This window comes from Panthera pardus, unplaced genomic scaffold (assembly GCF_024362965.1).
Source record: "Panthera pardus isolate Hobbes unplaced genomic scaffold, ASM2436296v1 HiC_scaffold_13, whole genome shotgun sequence".
NCBI lineage: Eukaryota > Metazoa > Chordata > Mammalia > Carnivora > Felidae > Panthera > Panthera pardus.
The window spans coordinates 2,189,926-2,208,322 of NW_026526688.1; the positions used below are offsets into that span (position 1 = coordinate 2,189,926).

The following is an 18,397-nucleotide window of genomic DNA, read 5'->3' on the forward strand; positions in this document are numbered from 1 at the left end:
TATGCTGACACCAAGAGTGGGGGGCGGGAGCCCGGCACCCAGACGCCCAGCGGATGGCCTGCCGCATCACCCGGAGCGGAGTTTCAGCGCGATTGCGCCTCTGCTGGGTAGCTCCTGGACGGCTTCTGGGCCGTTCCCTCCGTGTTGATCCCTGTGGTTCCGAGCCCATTCCCTCCGTGTTGACGCCCGTGGTTCAGTGGCTAGTGGCCGGTCATTTGTGACGCCCATGGTTCAGCGGCTAGTGGCCGCTTCAGTGGCTAGTTTGCCTGAGGTGAAGCTCCAGACGCATGCCCTGGGGGCCCTGCTCCGGGCACAGGGACCTGCACGCGTCCTTCCAGCCTCCACCGAAGGATGAGCAGCTCCCGACTTAGCTCTGGCTCCCGAGCCTTTCTTGGGCTTCTAGAAGCTTGGCAGTAAGCCCCTTGTATTTCCTCCCTCCTCCCTGTCGTCATTCCTCCAACGCGAGGCTCCTCCTCTCTGCTCGGCCCCAGCTGAGTGTCAGACCGGGGGCGCGTGGGGGCCTCCGACTGCGGGTGCCTGCACCAGCCCCTAGACGGTGACTTCGCTCCTGCTGAAACGAGAGACAGCTTTCAATGTGACTCTGACTTCTAGAAGCCCGGGGTCATTTGAAACGCTTTCACTGTTCTTAGGAGCCTTTCCAAGGGTCACCGTGCACGTGCTTTTGCTGCCTCAGGATCCCTTCAGGAAGGGGGATCTTTCTCTTTAGGAAACAAGTAAAACTTGTAACTGAAGTTTAAAAAAATAATTATCAGTGATGAGAAAATCAAATGATAAAAACGAAACCTGCAGTATAGAAAGTTTGGGAAATCCAGAGACATTATATAGAATAAAATGAAAATCACTGATAACTCCATCATGTGAAATAGTCATTATGCTTTAAAAAGTATTTATTTTTGAGAAAGAGAGAGAGAGAGGGAGAGAAGGAGGGAGAGAGTGAGTGGGGAAGGGCAGAGAGGGAGACACAGAGTCCGATGCAGGCTCCAGGCTCTGAGCTGTCAGCACAGAGCCTGAGACAGGGCTCGGACTCATAGACCACGAGATCATGACCTGAGCCGAAGTTGGACACTTAATTGACAGAGCCCCCCGGGCACCCCTGAAATAGTCACGATGAATGTATGATACATATATTAAGAGTCTTTTTCTCTGTAGTCTTTTGTATACTTTATATGTCATCGGTACAGTTGGCATCCTGTGTTACATTTAGCAAAACAGTCGCTCTTCTCTGATTGAGGATCTTTATAAGGCAGCCTGAGTGACTACGTTCTCCAATGTACGGATGTATCATAGCGCGTCTTACGTTGCTGCTGGTTAGGTAGATTGCTGTTACTACGATAATAGTCGCAAAATACTGTACGTTTTAAATTGAAATGTGACCAGTCGAGTTACGATAGAATTTTATGAATATCTTATCTTTCATTCTTTACAGTTCATTCCACTTTACTAAAACTACAACCTATGTGTTAATTCCTTGAAGTTTATTTGCTTTCACGTAAAACTTTTTACTGCTGAGCATTTCCAACTTGGGGTAATTTCTTACCTACTTTTCCCAGTTGAATTCCCTTTTCGCGTGATTCAGGAAAGGTTTACTGATGGCCCAGGATGCGCCCTACCCCCGGACGTCCCTAGAGATTAGTTTGGCTAGCTAAAGCAGAATGGTTCCTTCAGCACGTGTTTGGGCCGTTCTTGGCTTCCTTTGGCGAATCCCATGTCTCTTCACAGTCGGTGGTCGGGAGCGGGAGCTGGCAGCGGGTCAACGCCCAGACGGCCGTGCGGTCCCCTCGCTACGCCGTCTTTGACCTTGCTGAAGGGAAGCCATACGTGTTCCGGGTTTTGTCAGCCAACAAACATGGCCTGAGCGAACCATCGGAGATCACTGCCCCCATTCAGGCCCAGGATATGATTGGTGAGTACGGTCATGTCCGTGAGTGACCACAGCTGGGGACAGGCCCTGAGTCACTGACATCAGAGGCCATCATGTTGTGTTGAAAAAGACAATTCATGTTGTATGGGAGTTAAAATTCAAGCTGTCTTAAAATTTCATTTTACAGGAGACAGAGATCTCTTTGCCCTGTGTTGGTTGGTACTCAACATTTCTCCAAAGTTCTGTCTTATTTTAAGTTTACTTATTTATTTTGAGAGACTGAAAGAGAGCTTGTGAGCAGGGGAGGGGCAGAGAGAGAGGGAAAAAGAGAATCCCAAGCAGGCTCTGTGCTGTCAGCGCAGAGACCGATTTGGGGCTCGAACTCCTAAACTATGAGATCATGACCTGAGCCAAAGTCAAGAGTTGGATGCTTAACCGACTGAGCTGCCCAGGTGTCCCTCCATCTTATTTTCATCGAACTAATAAATGAGTTAGAAATATTTTTAGGCACTGGCCACCTTTTTAAAAACCCTGAACACACCGGAACTCCTTGCCCGTATGGCTTCAAGTTCCCTCTTGGAAGATGTCAAGTAGGAGTTACAGAAATTCTGAATTGCACTGGTGAGAAAAATCTATGGTCAAGTCACGATTAGATTTGGAATCCCATCAAGTTTCTGATCAATCTGATAGAAATGTGTCTTATTTTCTTAAAATCAGTCATTTCACCCTCCAGAAATTGTTAACTACCCTGCTAGCCAAAGTGTGTGTGTCATCAGAATATGCTTTTTTTTTTATTAAGTTTTATTTATTTTTTTTTTTTTTTAATTTTTTTTTTTTTCCAACGTTTATTTTATTTTTGGGACAGAGAGAGACAGAGCATGAACGGGGGAGGGACAGAGAGAGAGGGAGACACAGAATCGGAAACAGGCTCCAGGCTCCGAGCCATCAGCCCAGAGCCCGACGCGGGGCTCGAACTCACGGACCGTGAGATCGTGACCTGGCTGAAGTCGGACGCTTAACCGACTGCGCCACCCAGGCGCCCCTAAGTTTTATTTATTGAGAGAGGGAGAGAATGAGAACCAGCAGGGAGGGGCAGAGAGGGAGACAGAGAATCCCAAGCAGGCTCAGCGCTGTCAGCACAGAGCCTGATGTGGGGCTCAATCTCATGAACCATGAGATCATGACCTGAGCTGAGACCAAGAGTTGGACACTCAACCAACTCAACCCAGTAGGGCAGTTAAGCCCCCCAGGCGCCCCTGAACGTGATTTTCAACAGTTCTGGTGCGGGTACAGGAGATTCGGTGGTTGTAATTCCTTTGTGAGTCGGGTAGGACTTGGGAGGATGGAGGAAGGTCCGGCACCTTCTGGCTCCCCGGGTGGCAGCCTGCCCCCCACTTCCCTCCGTGTGCAGATTTCAGGTCGTCCTTCCCTGTGGACACAAGGGCTCGAGGGTCTGTGGTACAGCTTCCAAAACTCTGATACCATGTCCTTTCTGTCACCGTGTCTCCCCTGCACAGCCGTGCCTTCTGCCCCTGGCCGGGTGCTGGCATCGCGGAACACGAAGACGTCGGTGGTCGTGCGGTGGGACAGACCCAAGCAGGAAGACGATCTCCTCGGCTACTACGTAGACTGCTCCGTGGCAGGGTCCAACGTCTGGGAGCCGTGCAATCACAAGCCCATTGGCTACAACAGGTGTGGCCCTGCGGGGGTCCCAGAACTGCCGTGTGAGGGGACAGAGTAGGAGACGCAAAACCAGACAGGAGCCGCTCAGGCTCAGAGCGGTCCACGCCGTGGCGCCCACGCCCGTGAGCCTCTACACAAAGGTCTGTTTCTTATGCCCACGTAAGGGGCGCAGGACTCCAGAGCTGACAGGCTGCTCGGGTCCCCAGGCTCGTGCCTGAAACGATTAGTGTGTTCATGACAGAGGAGGCTCCAGAACCTTGACTCTCCCGACACGGGAGCAGTTAAGGCTTCCCTTCCAGCAGGAAAGTTACGGTCGCAACCGCGACCTGAGAGGCGTTTTATTTTTCCGTGTTGATTTTTCGAACTTTTAAAATTGCTTCATTCGCGTAAGTGAGAGCCCGCACTCTACCACCGATTGAGACAAAGCCGGGGGACGTCCCGTCTCTGGTGCAGGGGACCTGGGCCCCTCCTGCCGTGGGAGGGAGCGTCTTCACTCTGGCATCGATGCACTCCCCTTTCCTGCCAAGGGTGCAGAATATCAGACCCTGTTAGGCTCTCTCCAGGATGTGCTTCTCCAGAAAACAGAGGCAGCTGTCCGGCTCTGCACCATGGACGGGCGGTCAGTGATGGCTCAGCCATCTTTCCCGTTTCAGTCTTCTTAAGAAAGTAATAGATTGGAAAAGGCCGTGGCTGCGAAAGAAGAGATGCGACTGAGAGCATTGGTTAGATGTTATTTAGAGTTCACGGGCAGCAAATGCAGAAAGAGATCTCAGAACAAAGAAGTGAAAATAGCATTCTCAGGCCGGAGTTTTGTAGAAGGTCACAGCACATTCACAGGCCCGGTGAGGCCAGCGGTGACCGCTTACGCGGACCGGGCAGAGCGCCGGCCTGTGCGGGGCGACCCAGATCCTCCCGTGCCGTTTCCCGGGTGACACTTGCCAGGGGTGCTGGAGGAGGGGGCCGATGCCCCATTGCACAGATGGGCTAGCAGCCTCACCAAGGGGGAGGCACGTGACTAGGGGTCCAAATCTGTTGAGTGTGGAGGCCGGTGTTCGAGCCTCGTCTGACTAGGGTCCCTTCCGTGTCCGGAACGCTTCTGCTTCTAAGCCTTCCACACGTGGGTTCTTTTAGATGAGGACTTGAATGCTGTTTCGTGATAGACGTGTGATTCAGACAGAACCTGGTAACTGGGGAAGCGAAGGGGGGGGGGGGCGCAGAGCACGTGGGCGACACGGAGGAAGAGGGGCGCTTAGGATCTGAGGGGCTTGCTTTCCGTGCCCCCAGACCTGTGCCCCTCCAGCTCCTGGCGTAGCGAGGCGTCACGCCGCCTTCCTTCCTGACCCCGCGTGCTGGTTTGCATCAGAAAGCTAAAACTGCCAGCGTGAACCCGTGTATGCCATGCGCACACAAGTTGACTCAGAGTAATGTTGGCGTGTCAACAAAACTCAACAAAACGTTGGCGTGTCCCCCACGATTTGTACTCGTGCTGCGGGAGAGAGAAAAACGGTTCAGCCACGTAGTCGCGCCCCTGACTGGTGTCTCCCTCAGGTTCGTGGTGCACGGCCTGACCACCGGTGAGCAGTACGTGTTCCGGGTGAAGGCGGTGAATGCCGTCGGCACAAGTGAAAACTCTCAGGAGTCGGACGTCATCAAGGTCCAGGCCGCTCTCAGTGAGTAACCCGCGTGGGCTCACTTACGATTTCTGACGATACACAGTGTTACGGAATTTCCGAGGAATGTCGGGTCCGATAACACTTAGGTGGGAAATAGAGCAAAAAAAAGAAAAGAAAAAAATCAGTTATTCTTTCGTTTTAAGGTCACTATTCTAATCTGTCAGTTTTTCCCGGGAAGGACTTCCAAACGTTACCATTTTCCTCTTCGAGTCCTTTCTACTAAACGAAAAGCAATCGTCTACATTTTTATTCTGTGATGAGAACGGATCTTTCCCGGGTCACCTGTGTCTCAGGTGACAGAGGACGGCTGGGCGTAGGTCACCCAGAGTTGGGGGTGGGGGAGCAGAGACGTGTCCCTCTTCAACCCGGTAGGAAAAGATGGTCCATTTCCAAATGGGTTCAGAAGGGAAATACAAATTCGTGCTCACTTGAGTGATTCTGGCGTCTGTAAGGTTCATCATCTCTGGTCACGAGGGGCACAGGTGTCGTTCATGGATGTGATGAGACGGCTCCTCGAGGCTTTCCCCAGAGGAGGGGGAGGAATCTCATATTTCAGCCATCCGGGCCAGATTTCAATAATTTATCACCCTTGTATTATTGAAATATTGGAAGATGTCTGTGTGCCTGTGTTATTTATTGGGGGATGTGTTTAGAAATAGCAATAAATACATACGACGGACGCGTCCTCTCTTCAAAGGAAGAGATGAAAACACACAAAGATGGGTCGAGTCTGGGCACCACCCCCCAACTGCTGCCTGCCCCCCCCTTACCCCAGTGCAGGAGCCGCCCCATGGGGCAGGGGGTGCCCAGGCCGACTCTGGGGTAACCCTCCCGCCCTGTGTCCCTGCAGCTGTCCCCTCGCATCCGTACGGGGTCACGCTTCTGAACTGCGACGGCCACTCCATGACGCTGGGCTGGAAGGTGCCCAGGTTCAGCGGCGGGGCCCCCATCCTGGGTTACTACATAGACAAGCGCGAGGCTCAGCATAAGAACTGGCATGAGGTCAACTCTTCGCCTGTGAAGGAGAGGATCCTGACGGTTGGTTCTTCCGGGTTCACGGGTCTCCGCTCTGCTTTCACGTCCCGGGCAGAGTCCTTCCTTCGGCGACTCAGACACTAGATCACGTGACACGGAAGCAAAAGCGGGTTAAGAAAAGTTCGCAGTCTCCTGGGATCCTGTATCTCTAGAACTGGGCCTTAGGAAGCATTTTGTCCTGTGAAGCAGGAGCAGGTGCAGAGGCAAGGGGGCGGGCGGGGGAGGGGGCGGTTAGGGACACCGCCGCGGCCGGCTCCAGGCCCCGAGCTTGTCGCAGCGAGCGGCCGCGGGGATGTGAGGTTTGCGCCCAGCAGGTGTCAGTCAGGGAGTCCCCCTGCCCCCACCCCCCCCCCCCCCCGGCTTCTTTGTTGCGGTTTTCCTGAGCAAGGCTGCATGCCCGCCCCCGAGGGAGTCACTTGTCCAAACGCCTGTTCTGTCCGAGCGGAGAGAGTGGGAAGGACGTGGGTTTGGAGGAAGGAAGATCCGGGACCGAATCCAGACACAAACCCTCAGCAGCCCGTGGGCTTTCTCTTCTGACCTCTGACATTCCCACTCCTCGTTCGCACAGTGTAGGTCACAGGCTTGTGTGTGTGAACGTGTGTGCACAGTGCAAACACGTGAGCATGCACACATGTGCCTGTGTGTTCACGTGAGCATATGAATGTGTATGTGTATTTATGAATGGGTATGAGTGCACACATGTGCGTGCATGTGTGTTCACGTGTGTATGAGAAAAGCATTTACTTAAAAAATTTTTTTTACTGTTTATTTACCTTTGATAGAGAGAGAGAGAGGGAGAGAGAGAGAGAGAGAGAGAGAGAGAGAGACAATAATGAGCAGGCGGGTGGGGGCAGAGAGAGACAGAGACCCAGAATCCGAGGCAGGCTCCAGGCTCTGAGCTGGCAGCACAGAGCCCGACATGGGGCTCGAACTCACGGACCGCAAGGTGGTGACCTGAGCTGAAGTCGGCCGCTTCACCGACTGAGCCACCCAGGCGCCCGAGGCCGTTGAACTTGAAACGCACTCGCTTTGCAGGTCATCTGTTTTTAGAGACAGTATTGTCTGGAAACTGCCAGGCAGCGCTAAGGGTCCTGGTCAAGGCCTTCCCTCACGTTTGGGTACAGACCCTCGTGTGGCTGAGGTCCCAACCGAAGGGCCTCCAGCCGGTGTGCTGGGGACGGTGATGGATTGCGCGGTGTCACAGAGTGAGGACCTGGTCTGGCAGGGAGGCCTCGGGTCCCCAGCCTGTGGCGGCCAATGTGCCGGCGTTCACAGAAGGGACGGGGGCTTGAGGGCAGGCCCCTCTGCTCTACTGTTCACTTGCCTCTGTGCCTTCGTGTCTTCAAGCCCTCAGAGCCCTATCTGCCGGTGTGTGTGGGGGGGTCATCACGCCGCCCCTGTAGGCGAGGTTATGCAAGGAAGGAACAGGGCAAAGCAGGTGAGGTCCCCTGGAGCGGCCACATGCGGCAGGGGCATCCGCAGCCCTCCCTGACCTCACTGCACAGTTTACCGACGTGGACCCTCCCTCGGGGTTCATTCGTGAGTCAGTCGTGAACGGACTGCAACACAACGCTTATTTCATGCATTAACTTGAATAATCCGCGTAGGTGGATGGCTTGACAGAAGGCTCACTCTATGAGTTCAAAATCGCGGCCGTCAACCTGGCGGGGATTGGGCAGTCGTCGGACCCCAGCGAGCTCTTCAAGTGTGAGGCGTGGACCATGCCTGAGCCTGGTACGAGTCCCCCCTGGGGCCCCGAGGGCCCTGCGCACGCATGGGGCTGGCCAGGGGGCGGACGCTGTGGCGGACAGGTTTCCTGCGTGGGGGTGGGTAACACGCGTGCCCCACCTGGGTGCACCTGCTCTGTTTGTGAGACAGGCTGCTGGTCCTGAGCAGCGATGTGGGCTCACGAGCCATCGCGAGGGTGGCCGCAGTGCCCCCCGTGCCCCATGCACGGCTGTGGGGCCGGCCGGACGCCCCCACTCCCCCCTCCACGCTCCTCCTGGACGTTCTCGGACAAACGCCGATAGAGACATTCAGTAGGCAGATTAGCGATGACCGTGGTGTGAAAAAGTAGTGTTTCCCCGGGGCGGCGGCTGTGCTGTGCGGCCGGCGTGTGCGTGCATGGGCATGGGGTATGTTCCACTTTGCAGGTCCTGCCTATGATCTGACGTTCTGTGAGGTCAGGGACACGTCGCTGGTCATGCTCTGGAAGGCGCCCATGTACACGGGCAACAGCCCCATTTCTGGGTATTTTGTGGACTATAAGGAGGAAGAGTCTGGAGAATGGAGCACCGTGAACGAGGCAGCAACCGCCAACCGTTACTTAAAGGTGACCGTGTTCCTCCGCTCGCTCGCTGCCTCGCGGGGAGGGTGACTTTGGTCCCGCTGCGGACGGGCTCCGAGCCACCAGGCGGCCCGCCCGCATAGCTCGGTGCCACCGTGCACGGTCTCCACTACTGGTTTTTTGTGCTCCAGACCTTGGAGTTCGTCCGAATAATTCAGGATCGCTCACAGACTCTGCCCGAGACACGCACAGCTTTAGTACATTTAACAAGATTGCACTGTTCCTGCTCCACATGTTTCTATTTTTAGCACCTACGGTTTGCCCGTCACTGGGGGCAGTTGTGACCCTGGTCTTTGGAGCAGGAGGCCACCTGGCTGGTTTGTTCCCCAGCTGCCCTCACCCAGGGGTTTTCGTCGCTTGACCGGGGTCTCCGTGGCGTGGCACGTACACGCCTGTACGTAAAGACCACACCTGAGTTGTGTCCCCGGCTGCACCTTCAGACACGTAAATCGGCATCGGCCTCTGGGAAGCAAGCCGACAGTGTAAAACAAGATCGGGTTCTTCTGAGTGAACTGATCAGCTTCTAAGGATCTAGCAAAACAAATGACTTAGGTATACTTTACTTACCAGTGCGGATTGCGGTACACATTACCTCCGTATGTGCGAGAGGAAAAGGATTTAATCCTCATGCCTCCAAATGATGGGATATCTTGCGCAGTTAGCACTCACCGTGAAAATAATATTTCGTCCCATAGAATCGTGTTAAGTATGAACCTCAGGTTGCAAACTGGAGGTGTGATTTTAATTCTGCTTTGAAACATGCAGAGAAAAAAGAAACAACGTAGCAACATTGAAGAGTGAGTGTTTGCTCTTGCAAAGTAAGGCTGGGAGTGATCGTCAGCCTGTCTCACCTCTGGCCTTCCTTGATCCTTGCGTGCAGCCGTTCTAGCTGGAAAATGAATTGCTTTTTTAAAAAGCAGGTTCACGGTAACATGTGAAAAGTATAAAGTCTGTGTCATTTGTCGACTGACATGGGGTATTTTCTCTGTCTTCCCAAGGTCTGTAACCTGCACCAGGGTAAGACCTATGTCTTCAGGGTCCGGGCCGTGAACGCCAGTGGGGTGGGAAGGCCGTCGGACACGTCTGAGCCGGTGCTGGTGGAGGCCAGACCAGGTGAGACTGGGGCGCGTAGCGACGCGAGGCGGTGGCCGGGCTGCGGGAGGAGGGGCGCGCGCTCTGTGTCCGTGGGAGCGCGCGACGGCTGGGTCCCGTCGCAATGCTGGAGCAGCTGAGCGGCAGACAGGAGCGCGTGTGTCCAGCCAGCCCCGTGCCCTGGCAGACCCTCGGGTCAGGGTGGGGTGCCCCAGGCCACGTGGCAGAGCCAGTGGCAGCTTTACGTGGAGGAGGACCGCAACCGGCGGGGATGACGGTGGTCTTCGTTTCACTGCTGCCTCTGGACCAGGAGCTCACGAAGCCGTTGGTACTGCTCGTGGTTCCAAGTAGCCAAAGCCCCGTGGAGGTGACCTCTGAGGACGAGGTCGGCGCACAGGACACGTGGGGAAGGAGTGTGCTCGAGCCGCAGCCAGGGGGGTCGGCGGTTCCCCTCCCTGGGGCTGGCTTCATTTCCTTCTGCCACCCGGCGTTCCGTGCCTCTCTGTCTTCTCGGAAACCGGTGATCTATTCGTACCTGCCCAGGCTGACGTGTCCCTGGTTCCCGAGGGGCCGACTCGGACTGGCCTGCGATGGGCCGGGTGTCCACCTGCTCCCAGAGTAGCCAGAAGTCCCCCCCCCACTGCCCCTCAGGGAAGGAGAGCAGAGAGGGGGGCCCGTGTGTGCCCACGGCTGCCTGGGCCCCTAGCAGGGGTGAGGGGCCAGATCTGAGAGAGGAAGGGTCTTCCTGGCCGACACACTCTCCACGGCGGGACTGGACGCAGAGAGGGGGATGGATGGAACGCTCCCGCGTGGTTTGCCCTCCGACGGGTCCGACTCAGCGTCCTCGGTGACCGTGGAGAGCAACCTGATGAGTCGGGGTAAAAGGAGCCACCCCTCCAAAAAAAGAATCCTAAGGCGTCTAGTTGTGTCCTCGCCCTTCAGGCACGAAGGAGATCAGTGCGGGTGTGGACGAGGAAGGAAACATCTACCTGAGCTTTGACTGCCAAGAAATGACAGACGCCTCCCAGTTCACTTGGTGCAAAGCCTACGAGGAGGTCGGAGACGACGGGAAGTTCAGGATCGAGACGGTGGGAGACCAGTAAGTCCGCTTTGGAGCTGGCCGCTGGGACTCCGGGGGACCGTCACAAACGGTAACGTTTCCTATGCTTCTTCCCTTTCAGCTCGAAGCTGTACTTCAAAAAGCCGGATAAAGAGGATTTAGGAACGTACTCTGTGTCCGTAAGCGACACCGACGGAGTGTCCTCCAGTTTTGTGTTGGATGAAGAAGGTAAGGTCCACGTGACGTGGGCTCGCCTGGTTCGGCGTGTGACGCTTGGAAAGATTGACGGCAACACAGGAAGGACTCACTTAGGGAGAGGGCGTGTGCCGGGGGGAGGCTGGGGTGCGGGACATTTACAGAAGCAAACCTACCGTGGGACTGAGGAGACTCTGGAGCTTGTAGTCCGTCCGCCATGTAAATCACCGGCCCAGGACCTGCTGCCTTTATAGCTTCCCCTTGTGCTTTTTCTTCTCAAGTTTATTTATTTCGAGAGAGAGACAGAGGGAGTGAGCAGGGGAGGGGCAGAGAGAGGGAGAGAGAGAATCCCAAGCAGGCTCCGCGCTGTCAGCACAGAGCCCGATGCGGGGCTCGGACCCACCAACTGAGATCACGACCTGAGCCGAGACCAAGAGTCAGATGCTCAGCCACCTGTGCCCTCCAGGCGGCCACCTCTTCCCTCTTGTGCTTTTAACGTTGGGTTTTGCTACATTTCGGGGGCTTGCAAGCAGGGAGGGGCATATTATCAGGTAAGTCCGTGAGATTGATGCAGGGGACACGTACGGAAGACGCCCCCTTCCCTCCCAACATTGAATAATCAGGACGATAAAAGAAAACATGCATTTTCGGCGTGTGAAATAGGGTCTAGCCAGCAGAGTCAACCTCTCCGCTCTCCTAGGAGTAGGAGACTGAAGGAGGAAATGAGCAAAGTCTGTTCGGGCCACGGGGCTCGGGGAAGGTGGTCTCAGGTGGGCTCACACACCCGGCTCCGCTAGGCAAACGAGGGAGCCTCGGGAGGCGGATTCTTGTGCTGCCTGGGCTTCGGTCTCTTTGTGTCCAGCCCTTGTCCGCCGTACGTGCAGTTCAAGGTCAGCCTTACCAGGATGTGGGGTGAACCGTGCAGTTCCAGACAGGTTTCTTCAGGTCCTTGAAGCTTCTGAGTCCCTCCGAGCCCTCTATTAAAATGCCTCTCGCGCCTGATGAGCAGACCGTGCGGCCACCCGTGGCATGGTGGCCGGAGGCAGTGTGGTCCCGAGGCAAGCTGACCTAGAGTGGCCGTCTGGTGTAGGTAGGCGGGAGCGGCCTGGGCCCCCGCGGGGAGGCGCCCCCTGCCCCTGACGTCAGGCCCCTGCGTGTCCAGTGCAGGTGCTGGGAAGCCTGGTGAAGCAAATGCAGATTTCACCAGACTGAGCAGGACTCCAGCGGGGGGCTCTGCACAGCATCTGCGTGTGGGGTCCTCGCTCAGTGTGCCCGTGCCCAGAGACAGGGGCACATCCACAATCTGCTGCAGTGCCTTTTAGGCTGCCTTTTCTGACCCAACTCAGTGGTCCTCAAACCATTCAGGCTCCAAACACCCCTAGGTAACCCTGAAGAGTGGTCTGTACCCCCTCGGCACCATCGCTAAGCTTCTAGATGGCGTCTTTACTTTTATTTTATTTTATTTTATTTTTTTAAATTTATTTAACGTTTTATTTATTTTTGAGACAGGGAGAGACAGAGCATGAACAGGGGAGGGTCAGAAAGAGGGAGACATAGAATCTGAAACAGGCTCCAGGCTCTGAGCTGTCAGCCCAGAGCCCGACACGGGGCTCGAACTCATGGACCGCGAGATCATGACCTGAGCCGAAGTCGGCCGCTTAACCCACTGAGCCACCCAGGCGCCCCTCCTTTTAAATAGTTGCGAATGATGCGCATTTACAGCGTGTTCTGTAACGTATGTGGACTTTGGACGTCTGTCTTGTGGATGAAGCTGCAGGTTTTGCCCATTTGATTTACGGGGATTCCTACCCTTAGACCTCATCGGGAAGTCAGGCCAGCCTTCCAGTCAGGAGCAGTCCGACTTCATTGTTGAGTTCAAATCAGCGTGTTCACACATGCCTTCGTGACCACGGCTGCCTTTCTCAATTCTCATTGAGGAGGAAGGAGAGAAGGAAAGAAGGAAGCAGGGAAGAAATGGCTGAGAACCTTCAGGGTTTCTTAGCTTGTCCTTGAGACTCGGGAGTGATGCATTTTTGTTTTTGTTAACTTGTGGCAATAATACATCACAGTGAAATCGTGGGGGGGGTGGGGCGAAGCATTTGGAAGAAGGCCATCTTGCAGGGGGAAGAAAATCACAGACCACCCACCTGTCCCCAGCCTGCCAGATCCATATTAGGATCCTATGGAATTAGAGGGTCTGGAAATGGATCTCTGTAAACCTCCCCTCTGCAAGCTGCCCCCACCCCAAACCCGCTGTTCCAAGGCTCCGCCCTCACACACCCCACCGCCCGTCGGGACCGGGTTATTAAATGGTGAGGATCTCAGCCGAAGAGAGTGTTCGAAGGTGGCTTAACTCTGACTCGTGCTTTCACTTCTGGTTCACATTTCTTTTTTTTTTTTTTTTTTAATTTTTTTTTTTTTTAACGTTTATTTATTTTTGAGACAGAGAGAGACACAGCATGAACGGGGGAGGGGCAGAGAGAGAGGGAGACACAGAATCCGAAGCAAGCTCCAGGCTCTGAGCCATCAGCCCAGAGCCCGATGCGGGGCTCGAACTCACGGACCGCGAGATCGTGACCTGAGCTGAAGTCGGACGCTTAACCGACTGAGCCACCCAGGCGCCCCTCTGGTTCACATTTCTTACACCACCCCAGATTAAATCTCGGTGATGTCCCATCTCCGCTCGATTGTTTATAAACTTCTGAATGTACAGGGCAAAACCGACGCGAGTATTTTTCTTAATTTTAGAGCTTGAACGTCTGATGGCCCTGAGCAACGAAATCAAAAATCCCAGTAAGTGAGCCCGGGACCCTGCAGGCTGACGCAACCGGGGGAGGGGGGTGTTCGTTGCCGCACGGAGCTCACGGAGGAGCTCTTTGGGGCAGAGCGCCTTCATTTCACGCTCCCAGCTTACAGGCGTGTCCCCTGCACGTTTAAAACAAAAACGAATTGGTACCATAAGTCGTAGAAATTTGTATTGCATAGAGAGTGGTTAGAATTTGGGGCTTAGCATAGCTGTTCCTAATCCAAGTGAGTCGGTCAGATGGCACCTTCGGTGACTGAGTTACACTGAATACAGAGATCCATACATTGGCAGCCGTCGGATCAGCCAGGAAAGCGAGGCTGTGCCGACGGGCACACAAAGCTCGCACGGCACGCCTTCAACTACAGCAGGCTAACGAGGGGTTTATTTTTATTTCGGGTTTTCATAATCCAATTCAGTACTCCTGGGCTTCGCGTTCGCAAAAAATTTAATAACTGGGATTGATATTTTCCACCAATATGTAGCAGTTTTTCTCATAAGGATTCATGCATTATTGACTTCTGATTTCTTTTCTTCCTGTAGCAATTCCTTTGAAATCAGAATTAGCTTATGAGATTTTTGATAAGGGCCAGGTCCGCTTCTGGCTCCAGGCTGAGCACTTATCACCAGATGCCAGCTACCGATTTATTATTAACGACAGAGAAGTCTCCGACAGCGAGGTGAGTTCATGTGTGAGTGATCTGGGGCTTTGAAGAGGGCCAGGTTTTACTTCAGTAGGTCAGTTCCTTAAAGTCAGTGTTCTGTGTTTGAGCGGTAGAATTTGGGGTGTAGCAGGTTGGTGAGATGCCCGTGTGATGGCTGATTCTTGGGATGTTCAGAGATTGGCCTGGGCCAGAGAAGAGATCGGAAGCCCTCTGAATCCCAGCCTGCCAGCATTAAAAAAAATGACATGCTATATTTAGAGACGTTGAGCCTGTTTTTTTTTTTTTTTAATTTGTGGATGTTTTTTTATTTTTGAGAGAGAATGAGACAGAGTGTGAGCGGGGGAGGGGCAGAGAGAGGGAGACACACAATCTGAAGCAGGCTCCAGGCTCCGAGCTCTCAGGCTCCAGGCTCCGAGCTCTCAGCACAGAGCCAGACACGGGGCTCGAACCCACGAACTGCGAGATCATGACCTGAGCCGAGGTTGGACACTGACCGACTCAGCCACCCAGGCACCCCCCCCGGAGACGTTGAGCCTGGTTTTATCAAAAGGTCCAGGTGACACGAGGGACGTGGGAATATCCGTGATGGATAGGTGTATTTATTCTCGATCGTGGTTTTGAAGGCATGCATTTTGCAACATGGCCGGCGGGCCCCCCTCCCACAGAGAACTTCCCGTATCAGGCACCTCCTGGTAAATCTGTTTCTACACCTTCCCTGAACTTTTAGGCTGCTCTCTGTTATGGCAGATCTGGGCAAAGACCAGCAGAATCGCCAACAATGGGTAGTGTGCTGGGATTTGAACGCTTTTACCGTTGTTCTGCTTTTCATTGTGTGCAACGAATCCTACAGTTACTCTAAATATTCCTTTTCTGGCTGTGGAACCTTGATTGTGTTTCGACGTATTTCTTCTTGTCTAGTAACTATAGTTCACCTGGAGATCCAGCTAGAGGAAAACCTTGCCCGATGGGCCCTTTCGTTACTGTTGCACGGAAAGCTAGGGGACTGTACTTCCTCTACTCTTCCCCTGGATGCTCAGCATGAAGTGTCCTTGGTCCGTGTACCATCCTACTAACCCCTGAACGCCTCACCCCTGTGTGTGCTGCACACACGTTCACGGGGCGGTTGAAATGGGGGAATCACTGTAGCCACGCAGGTGCCTCTCACCGGGCCCCTCACCCCTAGTGCGGGCATTGTGTCCGGTGGGCGTTTGGTAAAGCTCATCTGGTAGCGTGAGCGGCTATCGGGCAGAAATCCTGAATGGACAAAGAGCATGTGATTTTTCTTCACCTTGAAAAACAGTGACGTACGTTAGAATCGTAGACGTGGGAGGATCGGCTGACAGATAGCAGTATTTTCTTCCTGGTTGCAAACAAGCCAGAAACGTGACTCTTGTCCTTGGGAGAGTACAGCATGATGAAGGAATTGGAGGCATTTTCTTCGAGCAGAGATCGTGCCAGGAGGTGAAAAGGAAGTTAGTGTAATTGCACTTTGTTTGAAGAACATCTTTTGATTAACGTTTCCTACCTGCTGCATAGACCTTGCTTTAAAAACTGATGTCTTTGCTGCGTGGCTAATCTTTTGGAGTAGGGCTAAGCTGTTTCATTGGTTAATTAGCAATCCACAGGTGACTTTCCCATGTGAAGATTGATGTTATTTTGCGTAAGTCACATAAAAGCCTGTATTTATGGCACCCGGAAAATCGTTGAGCTTCATCTGGCTGCATAATAGCGAGAAGCCTAATGAATTCCTATAACCTGCCCAGATACCACAGTGCGGAAGCTGAGAAAATGGAAACGGCTGTTGTATTGTTAAGAATCTGGGGGGTGAGAGTGCCGTGTTTTTGCTTCTCAGACTTGACAAGGAAGCTCCTGGAGTCCCCTTGCTTACAGGTGTCTGAGTGTGCCCTTACTTACAGGCCTTCCCCTCCTCCTGCCCCCCGCACCCCCCCACCCCCACCAGGAGTGACTCCACATTCTGTGATCAGTACCTCCTCTTACCCTGGCCTCTCTCTCCCGGAAAGCGATCTGAAGCCAGCCTTTCTTGCTCATTTCTGTCTCCCTGTCACGTTCCACAGACCAGCGTCCCGTCTGGACACGGCGTAAATGACCTCAAACAAGCACATATCGTGTGCCGTATGTCTGTGAAATCGCACTGCAATTTCTAACTATGAAGGTGGTTTTTTAATGTTGACTGGAAGTCAGGGCCGAGGAGTAGGTTTGATTCACTTAAAACCTACAAGGTGTATTTGATGAGCCAGGACCTGAAGCCTCATCGTTAACCACTGAGAATGTGGTAGTCGTCTTTGTCTCCCGCGGGGTATGTCTTGCGAATCATTTTTGATGGTCCCCCGGAGCCAGCCCAGCAGTAGGGACAGAGAAGTGTGGTGAGCCTGCCCTCCTGGAGGGTTCCCTGGAGCTGGAGGACCGGGTCCCTCAGGGGAGGACGCAGGGACTGAGAACAGAGCAGCAGGGCCATCTGAGCTCAGGGGCAGCAGAGACTGGAGAGGCCCAAGCCGTTAGGAAGGCGTGGGGAACGGGGGTGCCCGGGGTGAGTCTGGGGGAGGTGGACGGGGGACAGGCCAGCCTGGTGCTGCCTGTGCTGAGCGCTGGCGGTTTGACAGCTAGATGCCAGGAGCCGGAGGGGAGCGGACAAAGACCGGGGCCTTGGCTTTCCTGCGGGAGAGTTTAGACGGTGCCCGATGCTCCTGGAGATGCACTCACCGGTAAACTGGGCAAAGTTGCTGTTTTGCCAATAGCTGTGTTCTGAAGTCTCTTGGGACACAGCCATTTGGAATGCTGAGGTGTCAGTGTGGTCTCAGAGAGAGGACAGCACCGTGGAAATTACACGCGGTGTTTGTCAGAAAGCGAGTCCTGTTTCTCTGGCTCCGTTCACAGATGTTTTAAGTCATGTTTATTTATTTTGAGATGAGACAGAGCAAGTGGGGGAGGAGCAGAGAGAGCAGGAGAGGGAGAGAGAGAGAGTGAGGGCCAGAGAGAGCGGGAGAGAGAATTCCAAGTGGGCCCTGAGCTGTCAGCACAGGGCCCGACGTGGGGCTCGAGCTCACGAACTGTGAGATCACGACCTGAGCTGAAATCCAGAGTCTGATGCTCAACCGACTGACCGCCCCCCCTCCCGCCCGCCAGGCACCCCTGTTCACAGGTTTTCTGTTAAGTTACCTGCAGACAGAAATTCTAAACTCTTAGAAAGGGGCATGTCATGGAGCGCACTTTCTAGGGGGCCAATGGGGTTTCCTTAGCCTGCTGACCGCGGGTCACAGGTGTTTGTTCTGTTCTCCTGGCTCGTGGGCCTCCTCCTCTCAGGAGCGAGGTCATCATTCAGGTTGGAGAGTCACTGCCACAGTCCCAGTGGGGCTCAGCCTAATGGGAGGACGAGAGCCGGCAGGGGCCGTCCTGTAGGTCACCCTGGGCACGCGGAGGTCGAGGCCCTGCCATGAGCAGCATCTCTAGGGAGGAGCCCCAGTGCCTTGGTGCCGTCCTTTCCCTGCTGATTCTCTGCATCGGAGACGACTCATTCTTTGGATGTGGTCCCCGCACCTCCGTGGCCCTGCTTAGTTTCAGATTCCGTGGTGTCCGAGGTGGGAATAAGATGGAGTCCGTTAGCCAACACAAAACGTCAGCGTGTGTCGGCTCGTCACGAAAGATGAGAGCAGCGTGAAAGGAAGCCGGGCTTCCGGTGGGCTGGGCAGCACGGGGTCATGTCCCCGGTCGGACGCGTCGGTGGGGAACTACGCTGCGGTCAGGGACCACAGCCAGCTCAGCGCCGTAGACGGCAAAATGAGCCGATCGGCACAGGCTGACTTTCTCGTCGAGAATCCCCTACATGCTTGTTTGGGCGCTCACGTGCCAGGTGGAAAGGGTGAGGACAGTCCTCGCTCTTGAGGATTTACCGTCCAGCCGGACGGGCGGACAGCGAGAGGACATCTGGACCGGGGCAAGGTATG

General features: G+C 54.4%; 1 protein-coding gene across 3 annotated transcripts in view; it reads left to right on the forward strand.

The window, feature by feature from the left end:
* Positions 1–18,397, forward strand: part of MYOM2 (myomesin 2) — a 75,189-nt gene that overhangs the window by 37,865 nt on the left and 18,927 nt on the right. For all 3 annotated transcript variants that reach the window (XM_019428023.2, XM_053900772.1, XM_053900773.1), the window contains 11 exons: positions 1,741–1,924; positions 3,400–3,574; positions 5,114–5,235; positions 6,089–6,276; positions 7,881–8,007; positions 8,427–8,605; positions 9,619–9,733; positions 10,655–10,811; positions 10,894–11,000; positions 13,716–13,760; positions 14,314–14,450. In XM_019428023.2, coding sequence (XP_019283568.2) covers positions 1,741–1,924; positions 3,400–3,574; positions 5,114–5,235; positions 6,089–6,276; positions 7,881–8,007; positions 8,427–8,605; positions 9,619–9,733; positions 10,655–10,811; positions 10,894–11,000; positions 13,716–13,760; positions 14,314–14,450 — 1,536 coding nt within the window. The remainder of the gene's footprint in view (positions 1–1,740; positions 1,925–3,399; positions 3,575–5,113; positions 5,236–6,088; positions 6,277–7,880; positions 8,008–8,426; positions 8,606–9,618; positions 9,734–10,654; positions 10,812–10,893; positions 11,001–13,715; positions 13,761–14,313; positions 14,451–18,397) is intronic.